This window comes from Dromaius novaehollandiae, chromosome 20 (assembly GCF_036370855.1).
Source record: "Dromaius novaehollandiae isolate bDroNov1 chromosome 20, bDroNov1.hap1, whole genome shotgun sequence".
NCBI lineage: Eukaryota > Metazoa > Chordata > Aves > Casuariiformes > Dromaiidae > Dromaius > Dromaius novaehollandiae.
In genome coordinates, this window is record NC_088117.1 from 1,434,682 (window position 1) to 1,459,497 (window position 24,816).

Here is a 24,816-nt window from a genome sequence, read left to right on the forward strand (position 1 = left end):
GGGGTGTTTGCGCTGTGCAACTTAGAAAATCCTCACAAGGATTTCACTACTTCTTGCACCTGCACTTGAAAACGTATCAAAAAGCTCTCAGGGTTATTTCAGCCCGTGTAGCTAGACAGGTCCTGCCCCATCCCAACTGCGGCGCCTGCTGTGGAACCAGCGCCTCTGGCTCCCATGGCCGATTCCCCATCACAGACTCAGCACCAGCGGCAATGAAGTGACTGGACGCAACCCGAAGACCAAGGCTAGGCCAGTCCGGTGTCAGAGGCACACGGCAAGGCAGCCCCTTCGGCAGCCCGTGCTGGGCTCTCAGGCTGTCAAGAATGGGGCAGTGCAATGCCCTAAACCCCTGCTCACAAGTCCCTGGCAAAGCCACTCCAGGCAGGAGCAGATGGCTACCTGAAATCCCTTGCAGGTGTGTTGCTGAGACAGTCCAGCCGCTAACTCCCTGTTCCAGTCACCAGCCCATCTTGCTGGTGGCGTCTTGCTTGCAGTCAGAGCCAGGCTGGGCAGAATGAGACTAGCAGAAAGACAGAAATGCTCAGGCACTGCCACATCTCTGCGTATGAGCAGTGCCAAGGGAGCTGAATCCCAACTGGATGAGAGGATCAAGTTAAGAAGCAGCCCTGTTAATGTGCGTACCTGCTTTTTCACAGTCTTTTTTTCTTCACCGCTTCAGTAAAGCATTCAACAGAACTGCTGTCTGCACAGAGGCTTTGGGTTTTAAAAACTCTTAGCTCTGCTCTCTGGTGCTCCCATTTACATGAAGTCTCTTTCCTCTGTGGCTGCTTTCACTGCCGGCCTGATGTGTGAACAGGAGTAGTCTGTAGGTCCTTCCCCGTGCCTGGACTGTCTGCAAATACAGGACAGGTTTCCTCTGCTGCTGGGAGTTCCCCAGGTTGATTCCACAAGCCATTGCATGCACGCGGTAGAAATTTTCCTCTGTAAAGCAGTAAGAAAAAGGGAGAATCACAAGTTGGATCAGACATATCAGACAGGACACCCTGAGAAAGCAGGAAGTAGATAATTACGGGCCAAGCAAAATGCAAAACACGTACATGGGACAGGAAATTCATCATCAAAAAACTCCTAAAGAAGACAGAGGGCAAACACTGCTGCATGTGATACCAGCAGAGGAGTCAGGGATGCGATATCCTGTCCGAAAAGTGACAGAGCTGCTTATTTTTAGGGCCCTGCTTCGAGCTTGCATAGGTAAATAATCACCAATACCTTCTCCAAAGAGATGCTATTTTACAGCTTCCTGAATAACATGAAATGAGAGGTAGTTTCTCTCTTTGGCATGATTTTTACTGCATGATGCCCTTAGTTGCCTCTGTGTTATCTGGCTTTATTATCAGCAGCAGGGCAGAGTTTATAATAGGGCAGAGCAGTTGCTAAATGGATTCTAAGCTGAGACCTTGAGGCATCTATCATAATTTCATTTAAGTCCTGATGATTTCCTAATTCAAACTTGTTCTGCTGAGATCCCGTCAACTGGATGGTTGGGGGACATGGAGGGTGAGGATGGGCACAAATGACTGCCCTTTCCTGCTAAGGGACACAGCAAAAGGAGGAAAAAGAAGAGCTCGTGGTACCTATTTTGTCCACAGGCAGCATCGTTTTCTTCTGCAAGAGGACAGCAGCTTCATGGGATATTGGTGGGCTAGAACTAGAAAGATGTGCATATGCCCAGACTTAAACAGGACACACCACTCAGGGATGTTTCAGCTGCAAGCTCGGACCCTTGTTCTCCAACCCTGCCTAGTTACCGTAGCAGGCACTGGAAATATAAATCCTCATTCTGCTGATCCAACCATGTTTCAGATGAAAAAAACAACCCCCCCCCACCCGCTTATTTTAGCTTCCCACCCGCTGCCCTTCTCTCAGCCCTCGTGACAGCCTGAGCTGCCAGCCAGCCACCAGACTTCCTGCTCACGGGGCCTCTGAGGGAAAAAAATAGTCGGAAGAAAAGCAACTTTGTGGGAAGTGCCTGGCCCCCTCCAAAGCAAACAGAGCATGTCCTTGAGAGGCCCAGTAAGCAGCAAGATGGAAAACATTAGGGCATCTCAGAGCTGGGAAGAGCAAACAAGACAGCCCTCCCCCCACAAAAAAGCCTGCTGCTTCCCCGCAGACCATACACCTCTTCCCCTTTCCAGCCCCTGCCCAGAATTTTCCTGGGGATGGACAAATTTCTGGGTTGAAACTTTGGTAGCCCACTGCAAGTGATTCCCTCCTACCCTCCATCTTTGGGGTTGCTTAAATTAGGCAGTGACAGGGAACACCAAAACTTGACATCTAGACTGGTGCTAGCACAGTTCCTGGTCTGGTTTTAACCAAGGCCAACGAACAATTCCTGGGGATCATTTGGAAATCAACCCTGGCTGAGGACCAACCCAGCCTGGACGCGGCGCTGTTTCAGCAGGCAGGGAAATGCAGCACACGGAGGAAGGCCATCCCATGCCCATTGGCCTCTGTTCCAGACAGCAGCTACATGCTACCGGTTCCTCCCCAGACCTTGTTCTCCCCAGGGAGAACGCTGCAGAGGAGGCTCATGGTGTGCACTTGGACACGCTCATCGGGAGACCATCTCATGGCAATACTTGCTGTGTGTCCTCTACAGGATCCGGCTTCACACATGTATGTGAGCGCTTACATGCCACTGAAATCAGCATGGTTCTTAATTTACTGCCAAAGTCATGCAGCATCATCTTTACATGGTCAAGGTCAAATCAGAATATGTCCCAGTCTCCGCCAAAGAGCACCCTGTTAACCCACTGCACTGCTGGGGTTTGGTGAGTCTGGTGTGACCTCTTCTCCCAAGGGAAGCTGGTTAGTGGGTCATACTGGTCTCTGTCACTGGTCTCCCAGGTGACATCAGATGCCTTGTGCCCTCCCCTGAGAGAAGGGTAGTGGTGAATTTGGGTGCCACCACATCAGAGCGATACACAATTGTCCCTGCCTCCTCTGCTGCCAGTGCCTGAGGGCCAGCGGAGAGGGAGTGCTGGGGCTGGTTTGATCAGCAGCTGTGGTTTCCAGTAGCTTGCGGGAGGGAGAGCTGAATAAGTTGTTTGTATTAAAGAAATAAAGATGTCTCTGTCCATCAGAAGAACCTTGGCTGACCTAATACACACTGGTGAGAAAAACAAACAAACAAACCAACCCCCAAAAGCCTTTTCCAAGAAATTTCAATATCTCCCTACATCAGATTTTGAATTTAAAATTCACGGTAACATCTCATGCACTCTACCTCTCCCTGAAGGGGTAAAACTCCACATATGGCTGTTTTGGGACAGTCTCCTGAGGGCACTTTAATATGGAAAATGTAATAAGACCAGAACTGCAATGGACAGTTATGTCCCAGTTTCCTATGACCAGAGCAGAAGCTTTCACATGGAGGAACGAGAGTATTTCAGCCAAATCACCTTACACAGTCAATCCCAGTAACTGGTTTTGGCATCTCCAGATTGCTTTCCTGGTGAGATTGGACTTGCAGGCAGGGAAAGTGGATAAGAGGCATTAAGGCCATCCTAAATTCCCCCTGTTATTCCTGGCTGTTCCAGCAAACCCAGAGATGTGAGAGAAATCTAGGGAAAGATCATCTTCCTGCAGATTTAGCCTTTGCTGAGCATAACAGCCCACATGCTCATGCCACAGTTTGGCTCATGCTGAAACATCCTGTCTTTGCTGCAAGATTTGAGACTTTGAGCTCGATAGAGGCATGCAGCCTCCTCACCCCCTGCTGATACCAAAGCTGTGGAAGATAAAATTCACTGCTTTGCTTCTGGGGCAGGAAGGGGAGAAATGATGCAGCAGTTAATTCTCCCTGTGTCCTAAGCAGGTGTGAATGCATTCAGTCAAACAGAGCCAAGCCAGGTAGTGATCTCAAAGTAGGCAGGACAGGTCCAGGAAATTTATGTGAAGAAATGGTTTGAAGAAGAGAAGGCTGTGAACAGCCTGGCCATAGCATGGAGACTAGCCACAGCAGGTATTTAATAAGGAAAGGACCACTGATGGTCTCCAGATGTTGCTGTGACGTGTCCACACATGACAGCTGATAAACTCCATTCAGAAGAGGAGTGGCAAGGAGGGACTGAGAAGCCAAGAATAGGGCAAAACATTGAAGATACCAGAGGAAGGAGTCACAGGTGCCTGACCTTGACAGGGAAACTGGCAGCAAGGACCATGTGGACAGAAAGGTATGAGGGTCAAGTATCACGTCCTACACACGCACAGCTGCCCCTTTCAGGGCAACACAGAACTAGCACTGTGTAAAGGAAATCACTCACAGGGCAGATGGCACACAAAGGTGCCTATGGCACAGGCAGCCTCACAACTCAAGGACCAGGACAGTGGGTCATCAGTCTCTCTGGGTGCTGGGCCAGTTCTGGTCCCAGGGACTTGGCAGGAGTGGCTGAGTACTGCCCAGGTTCTCCCTGGCAGTGGGGTCCCGCTGGCTCCTGGCAGTGCCGTGCTGTCCACGCTGTCAACAAAACAGAGCAGCAGCTTACTCGAGTGTCCACACACACTAATCTGCACTAGCCCTGCCACCACCCTTCCCCAGCACGCGCACTCCCTTACTCTTCTTGGTGGCATCAGCATCGCATCAGGATAGGGACTCTGCAGGTGCCTCTGTATAGCTGCCCAGGGCCACTCGGCCAGTCGATGTGCCTGTGACGTGGAAATTATGATGCCAGTGCTTTGTAATCTTCTTTAGTGTAAAGCACCATCCGACAGTTTGCAGAGAAGGGCAGCTTCATTCACCACACTAACACACTCTTAGATCTAACAGAGCAAACTTCAGGCTAAATTAGAGAAACCTTTTCTCTTAATGATACCAGTTTATAATAAGTTTATAAGAAGAAAGAGGATCCAAACCCTGTTCTGTTCACATCACCGGTGATATTTTGTTTCCCCCTTTCTGCAGAGCTTCAGTACCTTTGTGCTTTTAGCCCCTAAACCAGCGGCTGCTGCGGTTAGCGTTGCTGCACCCGTTGCAGCACCTGGGGTGCCTGCCATCAGGTCCCACCGCGAGCACCAGCTCCCCTGCGACACCGGGCAAGTCAATCACATCGTACGCTCTCTGCCTCTCTGCGCCCTTTGCAAAAGAGCTGTACCTCCTTCTCCCGTGAGGATGCAGCCGGGGTGAAGAAGCTACGCTGAAACGCTGTGACTTTTCCGCTGTATTTGCAAAGCTGACAGTGAGAGGGAACATCACATTTTGTGCTTTTTGTTCCTAGTCACTAACCAGATTTGTTCTGGAGCATTTCTCCCTGAAAGGACACACTTTACTTCCACAAAGTCACAATGTCTCTAAGGTGGAAGAGGCTGGGCTTAAAGTGAAGATGCCAGAAAAAAACGGTGCACTAACCTAACTTAATAAGGCTGCACATCCCCGTTCAAAGAGGTAGGCGGCAAAGTCTGGCTCCGAGCAATTCTACCATCCTGTCTGGTGTCCAAAACTACGTGTCACTGTAGGGAGCCAAAATAACCCGCGAGCTTGGGCACAGGTAACGGAGCCCTAGTTCTGCTGCCAAATAAGCAGATTTACAGCTGCGGAAACGGCAGATGAAGGCCTGCGCTGCGAGAAAAGAGGATTTGTGCCTGTTAAAATAATACTGGTGCTGGAGCCGGTGCTGCTTCTTATGGGGCCGCTGCCTGCTGGGAAACGGCCTGCGGACGAAGGTCACCGCGGTTACTGACGGCTCAAGGACAGTAAATCACCCGCGGGCCGAGGATGGGAGGCGACAGCGGGCACCTTCCCCGGCTGCCTCCGCGCTGGCTGGTCTCTACCCAGGGCAGGCGGTTCCCGCAGCTATCCCCCCGGAGCCGCCTCCGGCGAGGCGGGGAGCGGAGCCACGAATCCTGCTGGCCCCGCACGTCCCCCCGCTCGGTGGCGGCGGCGCAGGGGACGCGGCGGCGGCGGCGGCTCCCCCTCAGGGACGGCGCCGCGCCCGCCGAGGGAACGGCGAGGCGGATGGCGGCCCCCGCTGCGTGAGGGGCAGCGACAGGGCCCGGGACGCCGCCTCCTCGCTCCCGTGTAGGCGGATTCGCGGCGAATCCTCCAGTGCGGGACGGCGGGAGGTCCCGGACAGCGGGAGGCCCCGGGCCCGCGGCAACGGCAGCAGCCCGCGCTCTGCGGGGGTCGCCGCGTGCCGCGCGGAAAATCAAACCGGCGGGCCGCCCCCGCAGCCAATCGGCCCGCGGGGCGGCCCGCCGCCAGCCAATGGGGAGGCGGGACGCCGGGCGCTGGCGCCCGCCCCCCGCGGAGGGGCGGCGAGTAACGCTCGGGGCCGCGGCGGCGGCGGCGGCGGCGGCGGCGGCGATGGCCCCGGAGCGCGGCGCCCGGCCGGCCGCCGCCGAGCCGCCCGGCGGCACCGAGGGGCTGCCCAAGGCCTTCCTGCAGAGCCTGCGCACGCTCTTCGACATCCTCGACGACCGGCGGCGGGGGTACGTGCACCTGCGGGAGATCGAGTCGCGCTGGCAGGGCGCGGAGGCCCGGGAGCTGCCGCCCGGGGTGCTGGACGGGCTGCGGCAGGCGGCGCCGGCCAGCGGCTACCTCACCTTCGAGCGCTTCGTGCTGGGGCTGCGCGCCGCGCTGCTGAGCGCCGACGGCGGCCTGCCGGCCAAGGGGCGGCCCGCGGGGCGCGGCGCCCCGGCGGAGAAGGGCGGCGGCGGCGGCGTGAGCGCCTCGCGGAGCCTGGAGAAGCTGCCGAGCCCGCAGGGCGCCGAGGAGCGGCGGGGGCAGAGCGGCGGACGCCGGGAGCCGGAGCCGGGCCAGCCCCGCTGCCGAGGTGAGCGCGGGTGGGGGAGCCCCGCGGGACCCTCCCCGTCCCGTAGCGCCCGGGGGCTGCGGCCCAGCCTCCCGCGCACAGCAGCCCCCGGGGCCTTGGTCCCCTCGCGCCTCGCGAGCCTCCGGGTACAGCTGCTGCACGGCCCCTCCGGGCAGCCCGCTTGTACCGGCTGTCCCGAAGACTGAGTCGGTTTTTTCCCTCCGCTGAACTACGAGCATCTGGGCTGGGGCTGTTTCGGACCAGGCGAACGCGCCCTTTCCGAGAGCAGAGCCTGGCCGGCTTTGGACAGGCTTCTCCTCAGGGATTTCGGAGTCGCAAATTATTGGCAGCGCCACTGCTAGAGAGGGGAGCAGGCAGGGCAGGCGGCATCCGCACCCTGGCTTGGGCTGGTTGTCAGGCAGCACAGACCTGTTCCTCCTTTTGGATTTAAAGCTACAGTTAATTCCTCCCACACAGCTGATGCAAAACTCTGGGAAGTCAGTGATTTTTTATTATTCTTATTATCCTTTTCAGCTTCTGTGGGCTTTGATCGAAGCCGTAGATAAACCGGAACAGAGAGCGTATTGTTTGCAAATCCTGGTCTGTCTCAGGTTCCTTCTTCCCTTTAGGTTCCTCCTCATGTGGGTGCTTGTCTGTTTATCGTGGTGACAAGAAGAATTAAGGGCTTTACACTAACATGTCTGTAGTTGTCCTCTGGCACAGAGGCTGTAGGTGACCTTCCTCCTGGGGTGGATGACGGAGCTGATCGTCTCTGAGGGTCACTGGATCTTGGGAATGGGGAAAAGATCTGAAAACTGAGCAGCTTTACTGGTGTGGTAGTTGCAGGCGTGAGCTGGTCTTGTACTCAGGTAGGTTCTGTGCTGTGAATATACTTTGTCGGAAAGGTTTGTTTTGTGGTTTCGCAGACATGCCTGACAAAAAGTAGGGAAATCTGCCCAAATTTTTGTGTTTGAATAACTGGCACTATTACAACAAGCACTCAAAGGGGAAAGCAACAGCAGGGAGGTGCATTTCACTGTCTCCAAATGCCGTTCGGGCAGCCGGGCCAGCGCGTGCCCCACAGGTCTCTGACGTAGCTTCGTCTACAGAGTTTCCCAGCAAATCACTTCTGACTGTGTCCCTCCCTCAGGACCTAAGGGGATGCCTGTACTGGATCTGCCAGTGTCCTCTGCCGCTCCTGTAGCAGAGCTGCTAGACGGGCTCATGCTGTCCTGTGTAACTTTGTCCTGTGGCTGCAGTCTGGCGTTACATCTCATCTGGTGCATCTGCATGCTGATGCAGAAAGTACGGTTCCCACTCCCACCCAGCATTCACTCGCCTTCCCCTGTGTTAGATTAAATGAGTGGGGGGGTCATAGAGTGAGCTGATTCCACCAGATGAATGGGTGAAAAATATATTGTATTTGTACATTCATATGTAAATATACACATATGTATTTATTTCTTGGCAGCTACATGATCATTCAGTTTGACAAAACAGATGGGAATGTGAGACTGACAAGGGTGGGAGAGGGAGATCACCACTTTCAGCACCCACCTGCACATATACCAGCCCTTGGGTACTGTGCCAAACAGCACCCTAAATTTGGCAAAGGGAAACACTTTCCTTCCCCACCCAGATGTCACTGACATCTTGAGTTGTTGCTGGTAAGCGGGAGAAGTTATAAGAAATACAGAACTTCTGTACTTATCTGTTGTAGGCAGGTAATGTTTTCTTTATCTGCTTCTTATGAAATGCTTTGAGATTTACTGATGCAAAGCTCTGGGTGAGATCTTGGTGTTTGTTATTGCAACACCTCTGAGCGCGATGCCTTCCTTTGCCTTGGTAAGGTATTGTTGTCTGACTTGGTTTGCCTTCCCTTCCTCCCCTGTTCCTGCTTCTGTAGGGTGGAGAAGAAATTTTAAACATCGTTAAGATCCTCTGCTTTCCATTTTGCCTCCAGACTAATAACTGAAACCTCATTTAGGGGAATATTATGATGCAGGCTGGTTGTTCTGTCATCAAGGATGTAAATCCTGAAAAACTTGAAAAAAATCCTGCTTGATAAATTGTCTTTAAATAGAAAGCTTTCCACCAGAGGGGACTGACCAGACAACTACTGCAGAGTGTAACTTTCTGGCTGCAGAGGATCCTTATGGTCCGAGATTATAAGGATGACCTGAGTCTGCAGGGAAATTTAGTGCCTAAGCCATTGCTGCCAGCTTTCTAGAGATCAGGCCTGTATTCTAGCAACAGGCCTGAATTTCAGGTTGACTTCAGCTGCTTAGTGAAGAACTCAGTCAGAGTTATCTCTTTTAGTCCTAGTTCCTGCCCAGCTGTTCAGTGATATCTTCCACCGCAGAGTGCTTTCCTGGCTTGTAATCCAACTGGTGGATGTTCACTCCAGCTGGTTGTGAAAGAGGCAGACATTAACATGGCGAGACTCGGCTATTTTTACACTGGGAAGAGTTGTAGCTGGTGCTGTGTGATGAAAACTGTCTGTGGGAGTTAGCTGGGTCCAGTAAGTCTATTCTCAAACAGATTATATCATTTGGGCTCAAGGCTATTCTGAGTCTCCAGTTGCATGATGAAGCCTTTGTAAGAACTCAGCCCAAGAGCACAGAGATGTTTTATTGGTGCTTGTAAACTTTTAAGAATTTGAGGAAACTCTCTCGGTCTGTTTTTTGGGGGACAGAGGTGCTCGTGGGATGCTGGCCTAGCTCTGCCTTCTGGCCCAGTGTGGCTTTGCTCGCGTCAGAGGTGCTTTGCATGAGAATTGTGGCAAGATGGCAGAAGTTGGGGCTAGGTGATCTTCTTGGCAGTCCCAGGTCGTGCAATGACCCAGGAGCACAGCAGCAAAGCATTCTCCCTGCTTTCCCACTCACCTGCATTTAAAATAGTGACTTTTTCAGGACAGAAGGTGCTTCTGAAGAAGTCCCTTCTTGGGGAGTCAGCTTCAAGCTTTTCAGAAGTTATTGTCACACAGGCAGTGTTAGAGCAACCTGCAGGCCATGAGCCCTTCTTTGGGTGCCAGCAGCAGTGTCTGGGGTGCTAACGGTGCCTCCAGGCACAAGGATGGTGAGGCTGATGTCACTGCCTGTACAGAAGTCACGGGGGCAACTCCCTGCTGTTGGTACTTATGGGGCCTGTCTCCATGGTGTCCAAGTGCCTCTGTGTTAGGCATCTTTACCCCTGTGCTTCCCCTGTGAGAGAGCTTTCATTCTTACTGAGAGGTAGGGAAACTGAGGCACAGAGCGATAAATGCCTTGCCCAGGGGGTCTGTGGTACGGTGGGGAGAGGCCGGTACCCTGGGCACCGCTTCCTCCACAGCGCAGCACTTGCTTTCACTGCTGGGGTGGCCTGGCTCTAGCGGCTGCCTAGAGAGCTGATGACACTGGAAAAAGAAAGGGAATAGTTTTGTGGGTGATCTTTGTTGCCTAAGCCACTGCCGAGGACAGGTGGCTGTATGAAACAACCATCAGGTATCTGGTCCTTGGCACAGAAGTCCTAGGCACTTGTTCTGCTTGCTAAGGCTGGGTTTATGTCCCGTAGGGAGCAGAGAGCCTCTGGGAAGGATCAGGCCTGTGTTTCATGGCAGAATCTTTTCTATCTCCACTGAGCTGGTTCTGCTCTTTCCTTAGGAAGAGCTGATCCCTTAGCCACTACATTTTTAGCTCAAATGCACAGAGCTCTGTTGTTTGACCAGGGGACACTCTGTAATCTGAGGCTTGGGTCAGCATCTGGGGTTTGTGCTTTTGTTGTGACAACTTTTTGGTGGCACTTCCAGGTAACAGCAGCATAAGCCTTTTTAACGTGTTTTTTTCCCATTCTACAGCTCTTCCCAGGGGTACTTGTGGCTTTGCTTTGGGATCCTGCTTATCAGTTGGAGTTACCAAATGGAGTTACCTCCATTTTTGGGACTGTTCTTCTGCTTCCTGAGCAGGATGTGCTCTAGGTGTGTTTAGAGAATGTGTGCAGTTGCACCGGTCTTGCCGGGTTAGCTATTCCCCTGCCGGCAGAGCGTCACTCTGGCTCTGTTCACACAAAGCTTTCTGCCAGAACGACTCCCCGGTAAAGCTTTCCCAGGCAGATATGAGTGTTTGAAAGCAAAGGCAGTGGGTAAAACAGACAGATGAATGACATCAAAGGCTTTTTGTTAACTGAGGCGCCAGGGGCCTGTCTACACTAGAGCACTTGCAGGTAAGAGAAATGGGATGCCGTGATGAACTGCCAGGAGGACTTCTCCCATGCTACAATTATCCCTTTTCTCAGTGACGCAAAGGGACGAGCTGAGTGAGGTGCTTGTTGTGTAGTTGCACCAGTGCTGGGGCATTGCCTGCTGCTCCCAGTGACCCTGATTCCAGCTCCCATTACGGGACCGGTACAAATTTGGCAGCAGAGAGAGTCTCAGTGCGGTGCAATTCTTCCTGACCTTGTGGCCTTTCAGCTAGGCTCATCCTCAACATCAAGGGTGATGCTTGCAGCCTCAGCTCCTTTCCTACCTGCCCCATATCCCTCTTCCTTCATGCCTGGCGTGTTCTGCTCAGGAGACTTGTGCAGCAGCAAGAGGTGGTATTCCAGGCTGGGCAGAATTGCAGCCAGCTCTTCACATCCTGCCCTGACGCTTCCAGTCCTTTGAGTCCATCTGCACCAGAGAACATGCTAAACTTGTGGGAGACAACTCTGGCTCTTGAGAGCTAGCTAGTGCCTAGTGCGTGGGAGAAGGATGTGGCGATGGGTGAGAGTGCCTGGGAGATAAGCGGGGAGCTGTTCGTAGGAGGAGATTTTTTCCTCAGTTGCTTCGCTGCCTGTCTTTGCTTGCCTGCATCCCTGCTGTTATCCTGTGGCTCTTGTTGGGAAGTCAGGCCAGGAGAGAAACTCTCGAGAAGAGCTGTCTACAAAGACCGAGGTGAGCAACCTAAGCGAGATGGGGCAAACACAAGGCAGGGCCTGCTGGGGACTCAGCAGGGCACTGGAGCAAGAAGGGAGGTGCAGCGTACTTGCTGCCTGGGTACGTCTGGAGAGAGTGCTGGCTGCACCTCCAGGTGCTGTGGGGCTGTGCTGCTTGGCAGCAGGGCAGCTGCTCTGCCAGATCACCCAGAAGTACAGACCTGATCTGACTTGGATATGGCTGCAGGGCTGTGTTTCTGGTGAATTAGCCAGCACACGCAGTATAGGATCCGTGCTGAATTTTTGGCAGCCGCAGGTGCTCAGGCAATAGCTGCTTTGGTGTACTGTGAGACAGCATGGACAAGAGGCATCTGAATCAGCCTAAAACTTGCCAGTGTAAAGTTAATCTGTAAAAATAGGTTATGGATGGATCTTGATCAGCACCACCTGTTTGTACCTACTGCAGAATAGGCTGTTGGGATTTTAATAAATTTTTGGAAACCCTATAGCCTGATTTACTTATGATTTAGACCGCAAGCACAGGGCTCTTGGAGTTGGTCACCCTCTTTGGCACCAAGCATATCTCTAGGTGGGGAAGGAAAGTATGTCTACTCCAAAACGAGTTGGACTGATCTCCATGGCCATCTTCAGAGCTGCGGTAAGTGGCTTCCCCCTCCAGAGCAAGCTTCTTGTGAGACCCTCACCACATATCTGGAGAAGGAGCAGGTCCTTGACCTGCATTCAGGAGGAGATGAATGTCTGGCAAAGCATGTGTTGCCTGAGCAGGAACCACAGATCCCATGAGGACAGGACGAGGGTAGGCAGTGTCATGAATAGTTTAGTTGTCTGTGCTGACAGTGAAACAGCACTGGAAGCTGCTTGCTCTTTACAGATGATGGTGACCAAGATCTGTTGCTAGCCTGGCAAAACCATGTAGGTTGTTGCTGGAGTCCATCCTGCCTATACAGGGATCTGAGCAGGTGCTCCTGAAAGAACTTGGTGCTTTGTTCAGCTGCTCCCTGCCAAATTCACTCTGTAATCTACTCCGCAAATCCTTTCACATGCCCACCACCTCAGCATGCCTGGAAATTGATTCCAGAAAGGGCACCATGGTCTTTGGATGGTGCTACCTTTGAGCTAATGAAGGGTTGCCAAGCTGAGAGCGGGTTTCAGGGTTTCTTTCTGAATTTGCCAGGCACAGCTGTCAGCTGGAGAGGAGCTGAAGCCTCCTTTCTTCAGATGTGCAGAGTGGCTAATGAAAGCCCCACTGTGATGGCCGTTAGGAGGCTTTCGTTGCACGTGGCTGGTGCCGTCATGCTTTCCTCTGTTACAGGCGCGGATGCTAAGCCTGCTGGGCAATCCCAGGGAGATGGCGGCCATGCAGGGGCTGGAGATGCTCGGAGGCATCAGAGGGGACGTGCAGAACACCGGAGACACACGATCACCAATGGCGTGGACTTCAGCATGGTAAGAGGACAGCCCTGTCGTGGGTGGCCAGTGCCAGTCCTGTAGGGGGGCACTGAGGGAAGGTGGATTGCAGAGGTCCCTCTTTGCTGATACTAGCTCTATTTGGGCCATGGCTCTGTCCTGCCACCCTAGCAGTGTGAGCATTAGGGTCTTTGGGTGTCGTGGAGATCCTGGTATTCCTTTTTGAGTCCTGCAGTTGCTTCCAAAGTGCCTTCTGTCCTGCAGTGTGCAGGATTGGGAGGCATTATGTGTTCCCTCTGATGCAGAGTGGGATCAGCCTGTGAAAAGTTGGTGTTTCACTGCACAGGTGCCTTCTCCATTGGCAAACAAACTTGGTCAGGGAAAGGCAAACATTTACCCTCACTGTATAGAAGGTGTCCCCAATCCTGCAGTGATCTCTGCAGATGAATCTCCAGGCCTTTCAAGCACTCCAACAGAGGTCATGTATGCTCAGTGCTGGTGAGTGGCTGTGCCAAGGCATGTGGCATGGCACTATGGGGGCTCTGAATAGTCAGGGCTAACCATACAATCTGTTACTTCCATCAAAGCATGGACCATAGCACATGGAGAAGGAGCCTCGTGACTCCTGAGAGATTTTTTTCCAGTAATTCTGATTTCTCTGCGTTTAATTTAACTGGGGAGTCTGGGATCCAGGGATGTACTTCCTTCTCACAGTCCCTGAGTGGAGATGCTTGGATGAGCTTACCCAGAACAAGAGATCTGCACTGCTCCCACGTGGGAAGGAGAGGTTGCCTGGGCATGCTGCCCACAAACTCGAGCTAAATTTTCCTCGGAAGTGAGCCAGGACCCTGCCTGCAGGGTAGGCGATGGAGTCCCGGCAATCTCTGGCCTTCCTGGCTTTGTCTTGTGGTGTCTGAGCCATTTGAGAGGCTGTAACTGTCCCATCAGCACTTCCACTTCTTACACCCTGGTGTCACCCTGCTTCCTGATCTGAGCGGAGCTGACAGGCCACATGGGTGGTCTCTGTGCAGCATTGATTACGACTTTGCGTTGGCCTTGAGCGACGTAACGTGCTCTCTTTTCTGGCCTGGCCCGCCCTCCCCGGCCTGGGGAGGAGGTTGTTTATGCACGCATGGGAACACGTTTGCTGGGCCTGTAGCACTCCAAGGAGCTGGGGTCCTCCCTCAGGCCCAGGAGGTCTCTGTGGAGAGGTACTGGTGTGTGTCTGAGGAGGGGAAATGAGGTCCCTCTGGCCCTCAAAGCTTTGGTGGCTGGGTGTCACTCCTTTGGAGAGAGGAAGGTTCCATCCTTTCTCGGCAAGGCTCTTCTGCGTGCATGCAGCTCCAGCCTGGAGCCCAGCACAGGTGGCATCACGGTCATGAGTTCAAAGTCCTAGCTGGTACTGCTGAGGAAAGGCTGGTGGCCAGGGTCTGCCTCGCAGAGGTCTGGATTCTCTTCCCAGCACTGCAACAAGTGCTGTAGCTTTGGGCAACTGTTGCCTTTGCCTCAGTTTCCCAAAGTTGTGTGGGTATAGTGGGAGAGTTGGGAGGCAGGAGTTCTGCTTCTCTGTCCCTCCCCTTCCTCCAATTATATCCCAGTGCCTCACTGTCTTCAGTGTGTTTCTCCTCCTCGAGAAGCGGTGTCTGTCCCTGTCCTGCAGGTAGGAAGCCTCCTCCAGCACCAAGGTAGCTCTAAAGAAGTGTTTGGATATCAGTTCCACTTCTGAGCATCCAGAGACAGTTGGAACAGGTTTGAATGCAGGAAGGACTGAACCTTTGTGCAGGGTAGTGCTGCAACCTCTTACTCTGCCTTTCCCATGATGCTGGAAGGGTGATAGGCCCTGCAAAGGCAAGGCATGCAGATGTTATTGGGCTAATTTACCTAAAACGCAAGGGGAGCTGGCAGTCACTGATGTCCATCCTGCATCCTATGTGGGTGCACTAGGACCTGTTCATCCTCTGATTAGCAGAGTGCTGTGCTGCGTCCCCAGGACCCTTTGCACCATGACAGCTGGTGCCTGCCTGGCTCGATTGAGTCCATTGATCGGCCCAATTTCCGCATGGCCTCAGGGCAGCTGGGATGAGACCTTCTGTGAGAGGCTGAGCTCTTTCGTTCATAGGCAGCTTGGGATATGGCACTGTCCCCTCCCCTTCCACCGCAGGCAGCCCCAACCAACACCCACTGTGCCCATTCCACCTCTCTGTCTTCCTCCTACCACCCCAGAAACCGCCTTTGCCACCACCTGTATCCCCTCCTCAGCCCTTGGTGAGTTTGTCCCCTCCCCCTGCAGAGCTGGTGATGTCCCACCGCTCTGCGTGATGCTGCCTCTCCCTCCGGTCACGGTGCTAACTGGCAAGCCTGGAGGGACGGAGGCAGGACAGGCAGTCACAGGCTGCAGCCAGAGCTGGATGGGGGTCCTTGCCACCTACAGCACCTTCTTCATGCCCCTCAACAGTAGCCTGCGTAGCACCAAGGCTCTGCGGTTCTTCCTGTGGGTATGTGCCCTTTTGTCTGCCTGTCCATCCAAGCATGCGTGTGGGTGGCTGTTGTATTACAAGCAGCATTTCCAGAAGCAGTGGGGGGTAAGAGCAGCTCTGGGGTAAGGAGTGGCTGGCATGTGACAGCTGGGAGGTGCTGGGGTGGAAGTAGGGACGGAGAAGTGCTGGCAGCCTGGAGAAGGTGGTAGAACAGTCCTGCTTGTCCCCCTCCAGGGAGGTGGGGGGAGATCCGTGCAGGTCACTTCTGAGCTGAATCTTTCCCCTCCAGACACTCTGCAAACCAGCAGGAGAAGTTGCTCAGTGCCCAGCAGCTTCTGAACTTGCCTGCTTGTGTGATCAAAATGCTGATGGTGTCTGGAGAGCTGTCTTCTCTCCCTGGTGGAGGCTCCGGCTCTCCCGGTGCCCAGACTGTGCCGTGGGCTGCGGAGGTAAGGCCACATTGCGGCCTCATGCTCCAGCAAGCCCTTTGCTTCAGGGGGTGCTGGGCACACAGCTCGCTCTCGGTGCGGAGGCCTAGCCTCTCTCCTAGCTACTCTCAGAGTAGCTGCAGGGGTGGCCCAGGAAGGGCATAAGCCAGGGGAAGGGACTGATGCAGCTGAGGGGAAGAAGACTGTGAGCCTTGGGCTCACTGGGTGAGGGTTGATCAAAAACTCACTGTACTGTGGTGACTCTTTGTTCCCCAGGGATATTTTCTCCTTTTCTCCAGCTGTCTCTATGATTTCCTGTTAGCAGTGCGATGTCTAGGGGCCTCAAGAGAAGGAGGTGACAACAGAGCAGGGAGACGCCATGTCAGCTGGGGTACAGACAGCGGGAAGCTGCTGCAGTCCTGCCTCTGCTGCCAGTGCCGCCCCATGGATGGAGGGGCCGAACAGCCCATGCTGCAGCAGTCTTGCTGGCTGGGCCACAGCCTGCCTCAAAACGCAGGGTTATGCTGTGCTTATCCCAGAGAATCGGTTTGGGGGTTACATCTCCAGTTCTTATAGTAGCCCTCCAGGCATACCACAGATACACACACGTGTCCCCCTCCAGATTACTCTGGTGCTTGAACTTGAAAGACTGGCCACTTTAGTTCCAGGGCGGGAGGCTCAGTCTGCATGCCTTGGACCTGGATGAGGAGGGGGCATGATGTGTCTGTGTACTGTCTTGCAGCTGAAGCATATGAAGGAGCTGGAACAGGAGAAGGATTTCCTGCTCCAGGGTCTGGAGATGGTAGAACGTGCCCGGGAGTGGTATCACCAGCACATCCAGTTTATGCAGGAACGCCAGAGACTCCTGGGAAAAAACAAAACCAGCACTGTGAGTCTGGAGCTTGTTCTGCGGGTGCCAGTCTGCTTGGGAGGGTCTGGGCTGTCTTGTGGGTTGGGAGAACTCAGCTAGGACTTCTTAGTGTGCTCAGCGTTGGTCTGACTCTGCCCACCCTGACTCCTGGGGATAGAGTCCATCCAGTGCCGAGTGTGTCCAAATCCCTCACCCAGGAACCCTAAAGGGGCAGACAGGTATGCACACAGGTGAGGTTTGCTGGGGAGCTAGGACCAGCCATCCCTTGGCAGGCAAGGGAGGGCCACAGCAGATTAGTGTCTCTCCTGTAAGAGGCATCAGTGGGGCCCCGCTATGGCAGATTTCCCAGACAAAATTGCCCAGTGTGGAGAGTGGGTGTCCCTTCCCCACAGGATGGCATGTTCTTCCTGCTCAGTTCCCAGCCTTGGGACTCTCCCCTTGGACCTTCTCGCAGGCTTCCCAGGGTAGGCATGGGAACTCTCCAAATTCCCACACACGTGGATACGTATGTGCCCTTGCCACGGCTGACTGGGCTCTGCTATTCCCTATTCATCTCCCATTAGGCCACAGGCAGGGTCAGGATTCTCCCCTGAACAGGAGACTTTCGTGTTGATTGTGTCATAACTCCAGATCTGAGCCAGAGATCTCCCCTGTCCCCATCTCACTCTGAATAAAGGGCACATCCCGTTGTCCGCATCAGCTTGATGCTGCTGAGTGTACCAGGCTAGCTGGGGTGTCAGCAGCAGATTGATGCCCAAGCTCTGAGGGACGTGCGCAGAGGGGACTGGAGGCCAGTAAGCCATTGAGTCCTCTCTGCAGGGCAGCCTAATTCCCTGAGAGCTGGCCCCATAATACCTCCCAGCTTCTTCTTCCACATCTCCAGGACTTCCTCCCTGATGGCAGCCAGAACCACCTGGGGCGACTGCTTCCTAAGCTGCAGGAGGTGAACCGCTGCATCAGTGACCTCCTTTCTGCTGCAGGCAAGGTGAGAGCAGTAGATTGGCAGCTTGCTGTTGTCTGTGTGAGCTTGGGGGCCCTCCCTGTCCTCCCTTACACTGCTGGAGGGCTGATGCTGGAGCTGTCAGAGCTTCCCCTGGCTCTGGGGAGAGGGCTTGGCTCTGTTGTCAAGACAAAGGATGGCAGACAGCCAAGACAATAGTGCAGTTGCTCCCACACTGGGCTAGAGGATGCTCAAGACATTTGTGGGGCTAAAGTAAGTCCCTAAAAGGCGTAGGCATTGTTATGTGAATAAGGAAAACATCCTGCTGAGGTACTGAGCCTGTCCTCTTGGAGCTGGACATCTTGGATGCCAGGCCACAAGGGCTCCTGCAGGTGTAGGGCATGCTGGCAGGAATGCTTCCTGTCTAGAAAAGCCTTGCTGGAGGACACCTGCAATGACCCGTGCTAGTTGCACTGGCAGGGTCTTAATCCTGTGCTGGACTTCTTGCCATTCCCAGCCCATCAGTTCCCAGCCTGCTGTAGAAACAGCTGTAATTCACCCCTTCTGGCTTTGGACATGTTGGGGAGGGCCACCAGGAAGACTTAATGCCTTATCTTTTCCCTTCATCCTCTTTTCAGCCCACGAACCCTTCCTCAGCTCTGAACAGGCTGGGCCCTGCAACCGCTGTGGTGTCCCCAGCCTCAGCAGGGTCCCAGCAAACCATCAGTATGCTGAAGGAGCAAAACCGACTTCTCACCAAGGTGAGTGGGGTCTTGTGCCCGGTCGGATGTTGGGTGAGGGCACTGTGGACATGAATGGCGCATCCCTGCTGTAGGAAAAAGACTTTGTGACAAATTCAGCCACAAGAGGGGGCAGATGCTGCAGCTTGGGAGGCGCAGCCTGGATCGCCAGGTCCGTTCAACAGGGCTGGTGGGGAATGATTGCAGGTGCCCTCTGACAGCTCTGCCAGGGCCAGGCTCACTAGGCAGGGGTTCACATCCTAGCACCTGCAGCAAAACCATGCACTCACTGGCTTGCAAACAGCGCTTTCAGAGTGTGTGTGTGTGCGCGTGTGTGTGTGCGTGCATGGGTGGGGGAGTGGCAGCTTGGCCTGGCAGCGAGAACTTGCACTATGCACTGGATGCCCCAGGAAGAAGAGAGCTCTGAGCAGGCGTTTTCCTTCTCTGTCCTGTGCAGGAAGTGACTGACAAGAGTGAACGCATCACCCAGCTGGAGCAGGAGAAATCCGCCCTGATCAAGCAGCTCTTTGAGGCTCGGGCCCTCAATAACCATGAAACAAGCCAGCTGGACTCCACTTTCATCTAGTGTCTATCTCCCAGAGCTCTTGGTGGCCCCACACTTGAGCTCTCCCCTGGGGTTTCATGGGCTGGGACTCTTGCCTGAATCCCATTGCATCCATTGCTCCTGGTGTTGTATCTCAAGGCCTGTGGAGATCCAGAACTGACCATGGTACATCTGCATGAGGAAGCCAGAGGAAAGCACTTCTCTGATCCGACCTGGGGTGTCTCCCCTCTTTGCTGTGCTGCTGGGCTTGGTCAGCTGCACCACTTGCAAGCTGCTCCTTTTCTGCCTCTAAAACTGACTGCACTGACTGTACCCCCTACCCTGTGTCCTCTCATGCTGAGTGCTACCTGCACTGTCTGTGTGAGGTCGGGGTGGGGGCCTCCTGTACCCTTGGCCTGATTTAGGCTGAATTATGGCTGCTCTCTGAAAAAGATGATATCTTTAACACTCCAGTTGGCATCTCCAAGCAAGCCTGGCCACTGAAGGACAGCCTGTCCCTTGCTTATGACTCTGTCAGAGGACAAGATTGAAGATCGGTAATGGGGCAAGTGTAGCCCTTCCCTGCTGCCCAAGTTCTGCCTGCCACTGCAGCCAAGCTGGACTTAGAGCAATACCTGAGCTGGTGCTCCTCCTAGGATAATCTCTCTCTCTGGTTTGGAGTAGTGTTGACATAGTTGTTGTTTACACATCTGCAGGCTTCTGTAGTTAATGAGCCATAGACCCAAATGAGATCCCATGTACCTCTGAACTACTGTTTCAGGCCGTTTGCAGATTCAGGCAGACACTGAATCAGTTTTGTTTGACCTGGCAAATGTTTCCTTGTGACTGCTAGGATTATATTTTTTGTGATTACTGTAAAAGGAGAGGTTATGTCCTACAGCATGAGGACTGCTGACAGAAAGCTGATTTCACAGAGGGGCTTTGGAAGTAGTTCTTATCTAACTGAACGTGGGTGATGGAGAGGAGGCTGATGGGCTCTTTCCTTTGCACATCTCCAAGTGGAGAAATGGCAGCTTTGCCTATCCTGGTGTTGTACCCAGGCTCCCCTGGGTGACATCCTAAGTGTGAGCTGCACCCCTCTCTGGGTCTCTTGGGATGATGGTGGTAGTCTAAACATGTTGCTGTTGGACTGGTGCATCTCAAGATATTTCTTCCTTCCCACCCGGCTCAGTGGCTGGGGCTGGGACTGAATGGTGTCTTCCACTGTGTCTTGGTAGTTTGTATTTATGGTATTTGCATAGGAGGTCCTTGTGAATCCCCATGTAGCACAGACCTGGCCCTTTGCATCCTGGGTATTTCTCTCCAGGGTTGTTTCATGCTCTGACTCTCCTAGCACAATGCCGTGGCACAATGCACTGAGCTGAGCAGAGGGTGCTGGGCCTGCCCTGCTCCAACAGATTCAACTCTGACAGGCTGAGCGCTGTGCAGATCAGCTCCTTTCCCACATCTGGGAAGATGCTGTTACCCGTACAGCACTCTCTGTCCCATCCAGCTCCTCTCTCAGAGTTGATCTTGACCTGCAGCTGACTGCAAAACATGCAGTCCCTGCTCTTCCCTGGTGTCTGCTGCCCCTGCCAGAATGGGCATCAGCAAAGTGCCAGGGAGAGGGAGGAAGAGCCAGGCCAGGATAGGTTGTGTCCCATGGCTGCAGGAATAGGATGTTATTTATCCCCTGGGCATCAGTTCCTCCCATCTCTTCCATGATGGGAGTCCAGTGCCTGTTTTGCCTGAGGCTTAATAAAAGTGACCCTCCTCCTAACCTTTCTTTAAGGATAATAAAGTGGGATGAACTATTTAATTTCTCTGTCCGTCTCTGCCTATCTTCTACTCTCCTGCGAGCCTTGAAGTTCCTGAGAGTCCTGTCCTGAGGGATGGGGGAAGAGAGCTGAGGCTGTACACTCTCAGCATGAGGAGCCCAGTGGGCCCCTGTTGTAGGTCACATTCCCATGTCCTTTCCCTTCCTCTCAGGACTCCTCTGGGACCTGTGCTCCCAGCCTGGAGCCGGGGATCTCCCTGTCTGTTCTTGCTGCTGGCGGATGGGATTGTGAAGCCCCCTGCACCCTCTTTCCAGTGTTTGTACCCGCCTCATCCTGCAGCTAGTAGCTGCATTTGGCTGCTCTTCCAGAAAATGTGCTGGGGGTTCATGCTGCTCAGGTGGTGCTGGGATATTTCACAAATTTTGATGTTATTAGCATTATTTCTTTTCAAGCAAACCACACTGGAGGTGGTGCTCATGGCTGGGGGTAGCTTGCAGCTGCGGTGCTGGTGCCAGGTAGCAGCTCTACTTACACTGGGATCCTGAGGGGACTCTGGCAGGGTCCACCATGGCACAGGTGCTCCTGCCCTGCACCTTGGGTGGCAGCACCCACGCTGGGCAAAGTGAGGCAGGAGGTGACTATTTTTGTCCCTTAGGTGCATGAGAGCTTCTGGCTGGTCTGGGCTCTGGCAGTGAGCTGGGATCCCCCTGCACATTATAGAGACTGACCTGCTCCCCAGGCCCTGGGGGCTGCTGCTTTGGTGCTCAGCACCAACGCAGAGTGCTCTGCCTGCTGCTGGGCGCTGCTGGGGGGGGGGGGGGAACAAATACCAGCGTGCTCCAGAGGACCTCTGTGGCTGCAGGAACTTCCTCCCATTGCTACTGCCCTCCTTTTCTCAGTACAGAAGGAGCAGGGCTGTCCAGGGCGCCTGTGCCAAGCCTCCAGGGCTTGGGATAGGGATCTTTGCAGTGGTTGCTTTCAAGTGGCAGCGACAAATCCCAGACAGGGCGAGGAGGGGGGTGATAATTGCCCGCAGTTACTCTGTTTCACGCCTCTCCTTTGATGTGAGGTCTGTGAGATCTCTTAAAGGAAAGAGAGGTTCATTGTCCCTGCTCAATGCCCCTCTGTACAGGGAGCCATGAGCAGCTCTGCCACTGCCCTTGTGCTGGGCCTGCTTCTGGTGGAGGGGAACAGCCTGTCCACAGCCCAGGGCCTCACTGGCCTCCAGCCCGCTTCCCTGTGAGGCTACTGCTGCCTAAATGCTCCTGGCAGTGAGCTTGCTCTCCCTGCCAGCGATCAGGGTTGCCCTGCAGGGAAGCAGAGCTGGGAGCTTCAGGTCAAGGCTTTGCCATCTCTGACCATGCAGCAGCACGCTCTGGCCATGTTGCTCCTGGCTCCCTGATGAGTCTGGTCCATGCCTAATCCTCTCCTGCATGCCAGGGTCCATGTCCTTTTCTCTTCCATTAACTGTATTCAGTGGTTTCTTTGTAGTTTAGCAGTACAATTGCTGGGCTAGGAGCCACGAGACCTGGGTTTTATCCTTAGGTCTGTAAGCAATTCACGGGGCGAAGTGGATATCTTCCCTTCTGTTTGGGTTATGCTCCCTTTACAGCCCCACTGTGTTTGCGCAGATCTAGTGGAAGCATGTCCAGGGGCTCTGATCGCATCTGAAAATCACTGCAGGTTCTTCAGTACAGACTGTGAATCATCCAGAGCAGGTCCCAGCTCTGGAGCTGCTGAACCACCTAAATTCAGCCCCTTTATGCTTGAGGTTGTGAAGATCAAGGTGCGACAGGTAGTCAGCACTCAAGTCGCAGCGTGTTTGTCACAGGCCGCAGAGAGCTGGCTGCACAGTGTTGCCTGCCCCGGGGTGAAACCGCCTCATCTCTACGCTGGAGCCTGGTGATGAGATGCTGTTGTTGGGAGAAGGGTATCTGCAGAAGGGTCCTCTTGGCCTTTACCCGGGCTGCAACCGGGGTTAAGGGGAAATGTGGCTGGCCCCTGAGCTTCCTCAGGGGTCTGGGATCTCATCCTCTTTCTCTCTCAGTGATGTGGTTTGGGAAGGATCCAGTCACTCAGGTCTATTTGTAGTTTCTTCTTCTGCCCGCTTCCATGCCCTTCTCACGCTCTCGAAGACTGGGCTGGGTGCCCAGCTAACCCCCCTTGGAGGAGGGCCACCCTCCCAGCAGAGCAGTTATTTCAAAGGCCAGCAGGAACAGCCTCGTTGCAGGCCCCCAGCCTGCACATTTTGTGCTTTTTTTCCCCTGACAAACAGCTGTTCTTTGCCCAACGACCTCCCTTGCCGCCCTGGGCAGTTCACAGCAGCACAGCGGCTCCCGCGCTCGGAGCACGCTGTTGCACTGCCCACGCTTTGCGCCTGCTCTCCTGCTCTAGTCCATGCCCCGGCTAAAGCGAATCGGGCGATCAGGAGAAGCCCCCAGTTCCCAGGGCAGAGAGTTGGTCCCCCGCACTGACCCATGTCCCCAGGAACGGGTGCCAGGCTGTGCAACGAGTGCCTGGCTGCCGCTGTCTGCACACTTGCTCCTCTCTCTTGAGTAGCTAAAGAGCTTCTTGGCGGCTGGTGTTTCTCCAGCTGGACAGACCTGTGAACTGGCATGCGGTCACTTCTCACTCATCTCCTCGGTCTCTCATTGTAAGGTGTTTTCTCCATCATCTCTGTGCCTTGTTACCACTGCACGCTCCAGCCCTGCTTGACTCTCAGGCTCCAGCTGGCCAGGGCTTTCCTGCTTTCAGCAGATGTAAAACTGCCTCCCCTCAGCTGCATTAACAGTGCTGTGCCATGTGTGCTCATTGCTCCTCTTACCTGATTGCTGATTGTCTGCATGGGATGGTTTCATATTTTCCTGCTGCTTGAGGCTCAGCAGAACAAAGTTCTGGAGGCTCTAAGGCTGTGAGGGACTGGTTCTCCCTCACTTCTGCTGCTGTAAATCAGAGGCATCAGGGATATAGCGATGGAGGAAGGCTCGCTCCTGCTCTGTGGGCGAGCCAGCGCCTTTGCTGCCCCATCCTAGCTCATTCCCACATCAGGCAGCCCATGGGCCCTGCCGCAGCAGTGCCAGGTGCTCCCATGGTGCTCATTGCTGGGGCATCAAGCACTAGCGACAACTGTCTTGGACTCAGCTCCAAGCCCTTCCAGCTCCCTAGAGGGTCTGATGGATCCTGCTGGGGCTGCGAACCCCAGCCTGACCCATGTGCTCACCACTGCCTTGCAACAGAGCCTTTTCCAGGGTACAGTTTATTGAAGCCAGATGCTCCCTTCCCAGAGAAACCTGGAGTGATGGGAGGAGGAGAGGGTGGGGTTTCCGAAATTCCTGATTTGCTCTGCAGCTGCATGCCGTGGGGACCGTGACTTTATTTTCCCCATTACATAAAGATGCAGCTGCATCTGGCAGATGTCCACATCATTTTTCTCCCTTTGTGAGGAGCAGCTGTCAAGAATCAGACCAGGCCTGACTGGTCCTTTGGAAGGTGCAGGCGGAGCAGGGATAGGGCTCCTCAGGAAACATGCCCAACAGAGCAGGGCCCTGGGTTGACAGTATGTGGCCCATGGGTCCCTCTGGGCCCAAAGGGTCTCCTTGCAAGACCTCCCTGCTGCAGCAGTTTGGATGCTGCCCTGCAGGAGTAGCACCCAGACCCCTGGGTGTCTGGGCCAAGGCTTCCCCTACAAGCACAGCGAGCCTGACACAGAGCAACGGGATGAATCCTCCGCACCAGCTGTGCTTGCTGGTGACCATGGATGGTGGTGTGGTGGAGGTGCACCCCTCCTTCTGTTGCGCCATCGTGACAGCTCTGATCGCCCTTCCTAAGAGAGGGGCTCCCTTTGGTGCACTGAGCAGTGCCGTGCTCACAAGCATGCAAGTAACGATGGGGGGGAAATGGGTGCGTTAGCAGCGAGCGAGCCTGGCCAAAGGAGAGGCTGTAGCCACCTC

The 24,816-nt window shown here is 54.3% G+C and overlaps 1 protein-coding gene and 1 long non-coding RNA gene across 2 annotated transcripts; one reads left to right on the forward strand and one right to left on the reverse strand.

Annotated features, from left to right (window-relative positions):
* Window positions 1-715: 715 nt before the first annotated feature.
* Window positions 716-6,160, reverse strand: LOC135330360 (uncharacterized). The gene is made up of 3 exons (XR_010392335.1): window positions 4,579-6,160; window positions 4,287-4,480; window positions 716-942 (listed from the first exon to the last, which is right to left on the reverse strand). It is a non-coding gene; the product is annotated as an uncharacterized LOC135330360 (long non-coding RNA).
* Window positions 6,161-6,281: 121 nt separating this feature from the next.
* Window positions 6,282-20,907, forward strand: SAPCD2 (suppressor APC domain containing 2). Its single transcript, XM_026106260.2, has 6 exons — window positions 6,282-6,791; window positions 12,994-13,127; window positions 16,736-16,882; window positions 17,748-17,849; window positions 18,443-18,565; window positions 19,002-20,907. Exons 1-6 carry the CDS (start codon window positions 6,323-6,325, stop codon window positions 19,128-19,130), a joined length of 1,104 nt encoding a protein of 367 aa, XP_025962045.2. The 5' UTR covers window positions 6,282-6,322; the 3' UTR covers window positions 19,131-20,907.
* The last annotated feature ends 3,909 nt before the right edge of the window (window positions 20,908-24,816 follow it).

Excerpts from the sequence above, each read along its gene's own strand:
- SAPCD2 (XM_026106260.2), top strand. The coding sequence starts at position 6,323 with ATGGCCCCGGAGCGCGGCGCCCGGCCGGCCGCCGCCGAGCCGCCCGGC. Across the intron at positions 6,792-12,993 it reads GGGCCAGCCCCGCTGCCGAG|GCGCGGATGCTAAGCCTGCT; the intron begins GTGAGCGCGGGT and ends CCTCTGTTACAG. Across the intron at positions 18,566-19,001 it reads AAAACCGACTTCTCACCAAG|GAAGTGACTGACAAGAGTGA; the intron begins GTGAGTGGGGTC and ends TGTCCTGTGCAG.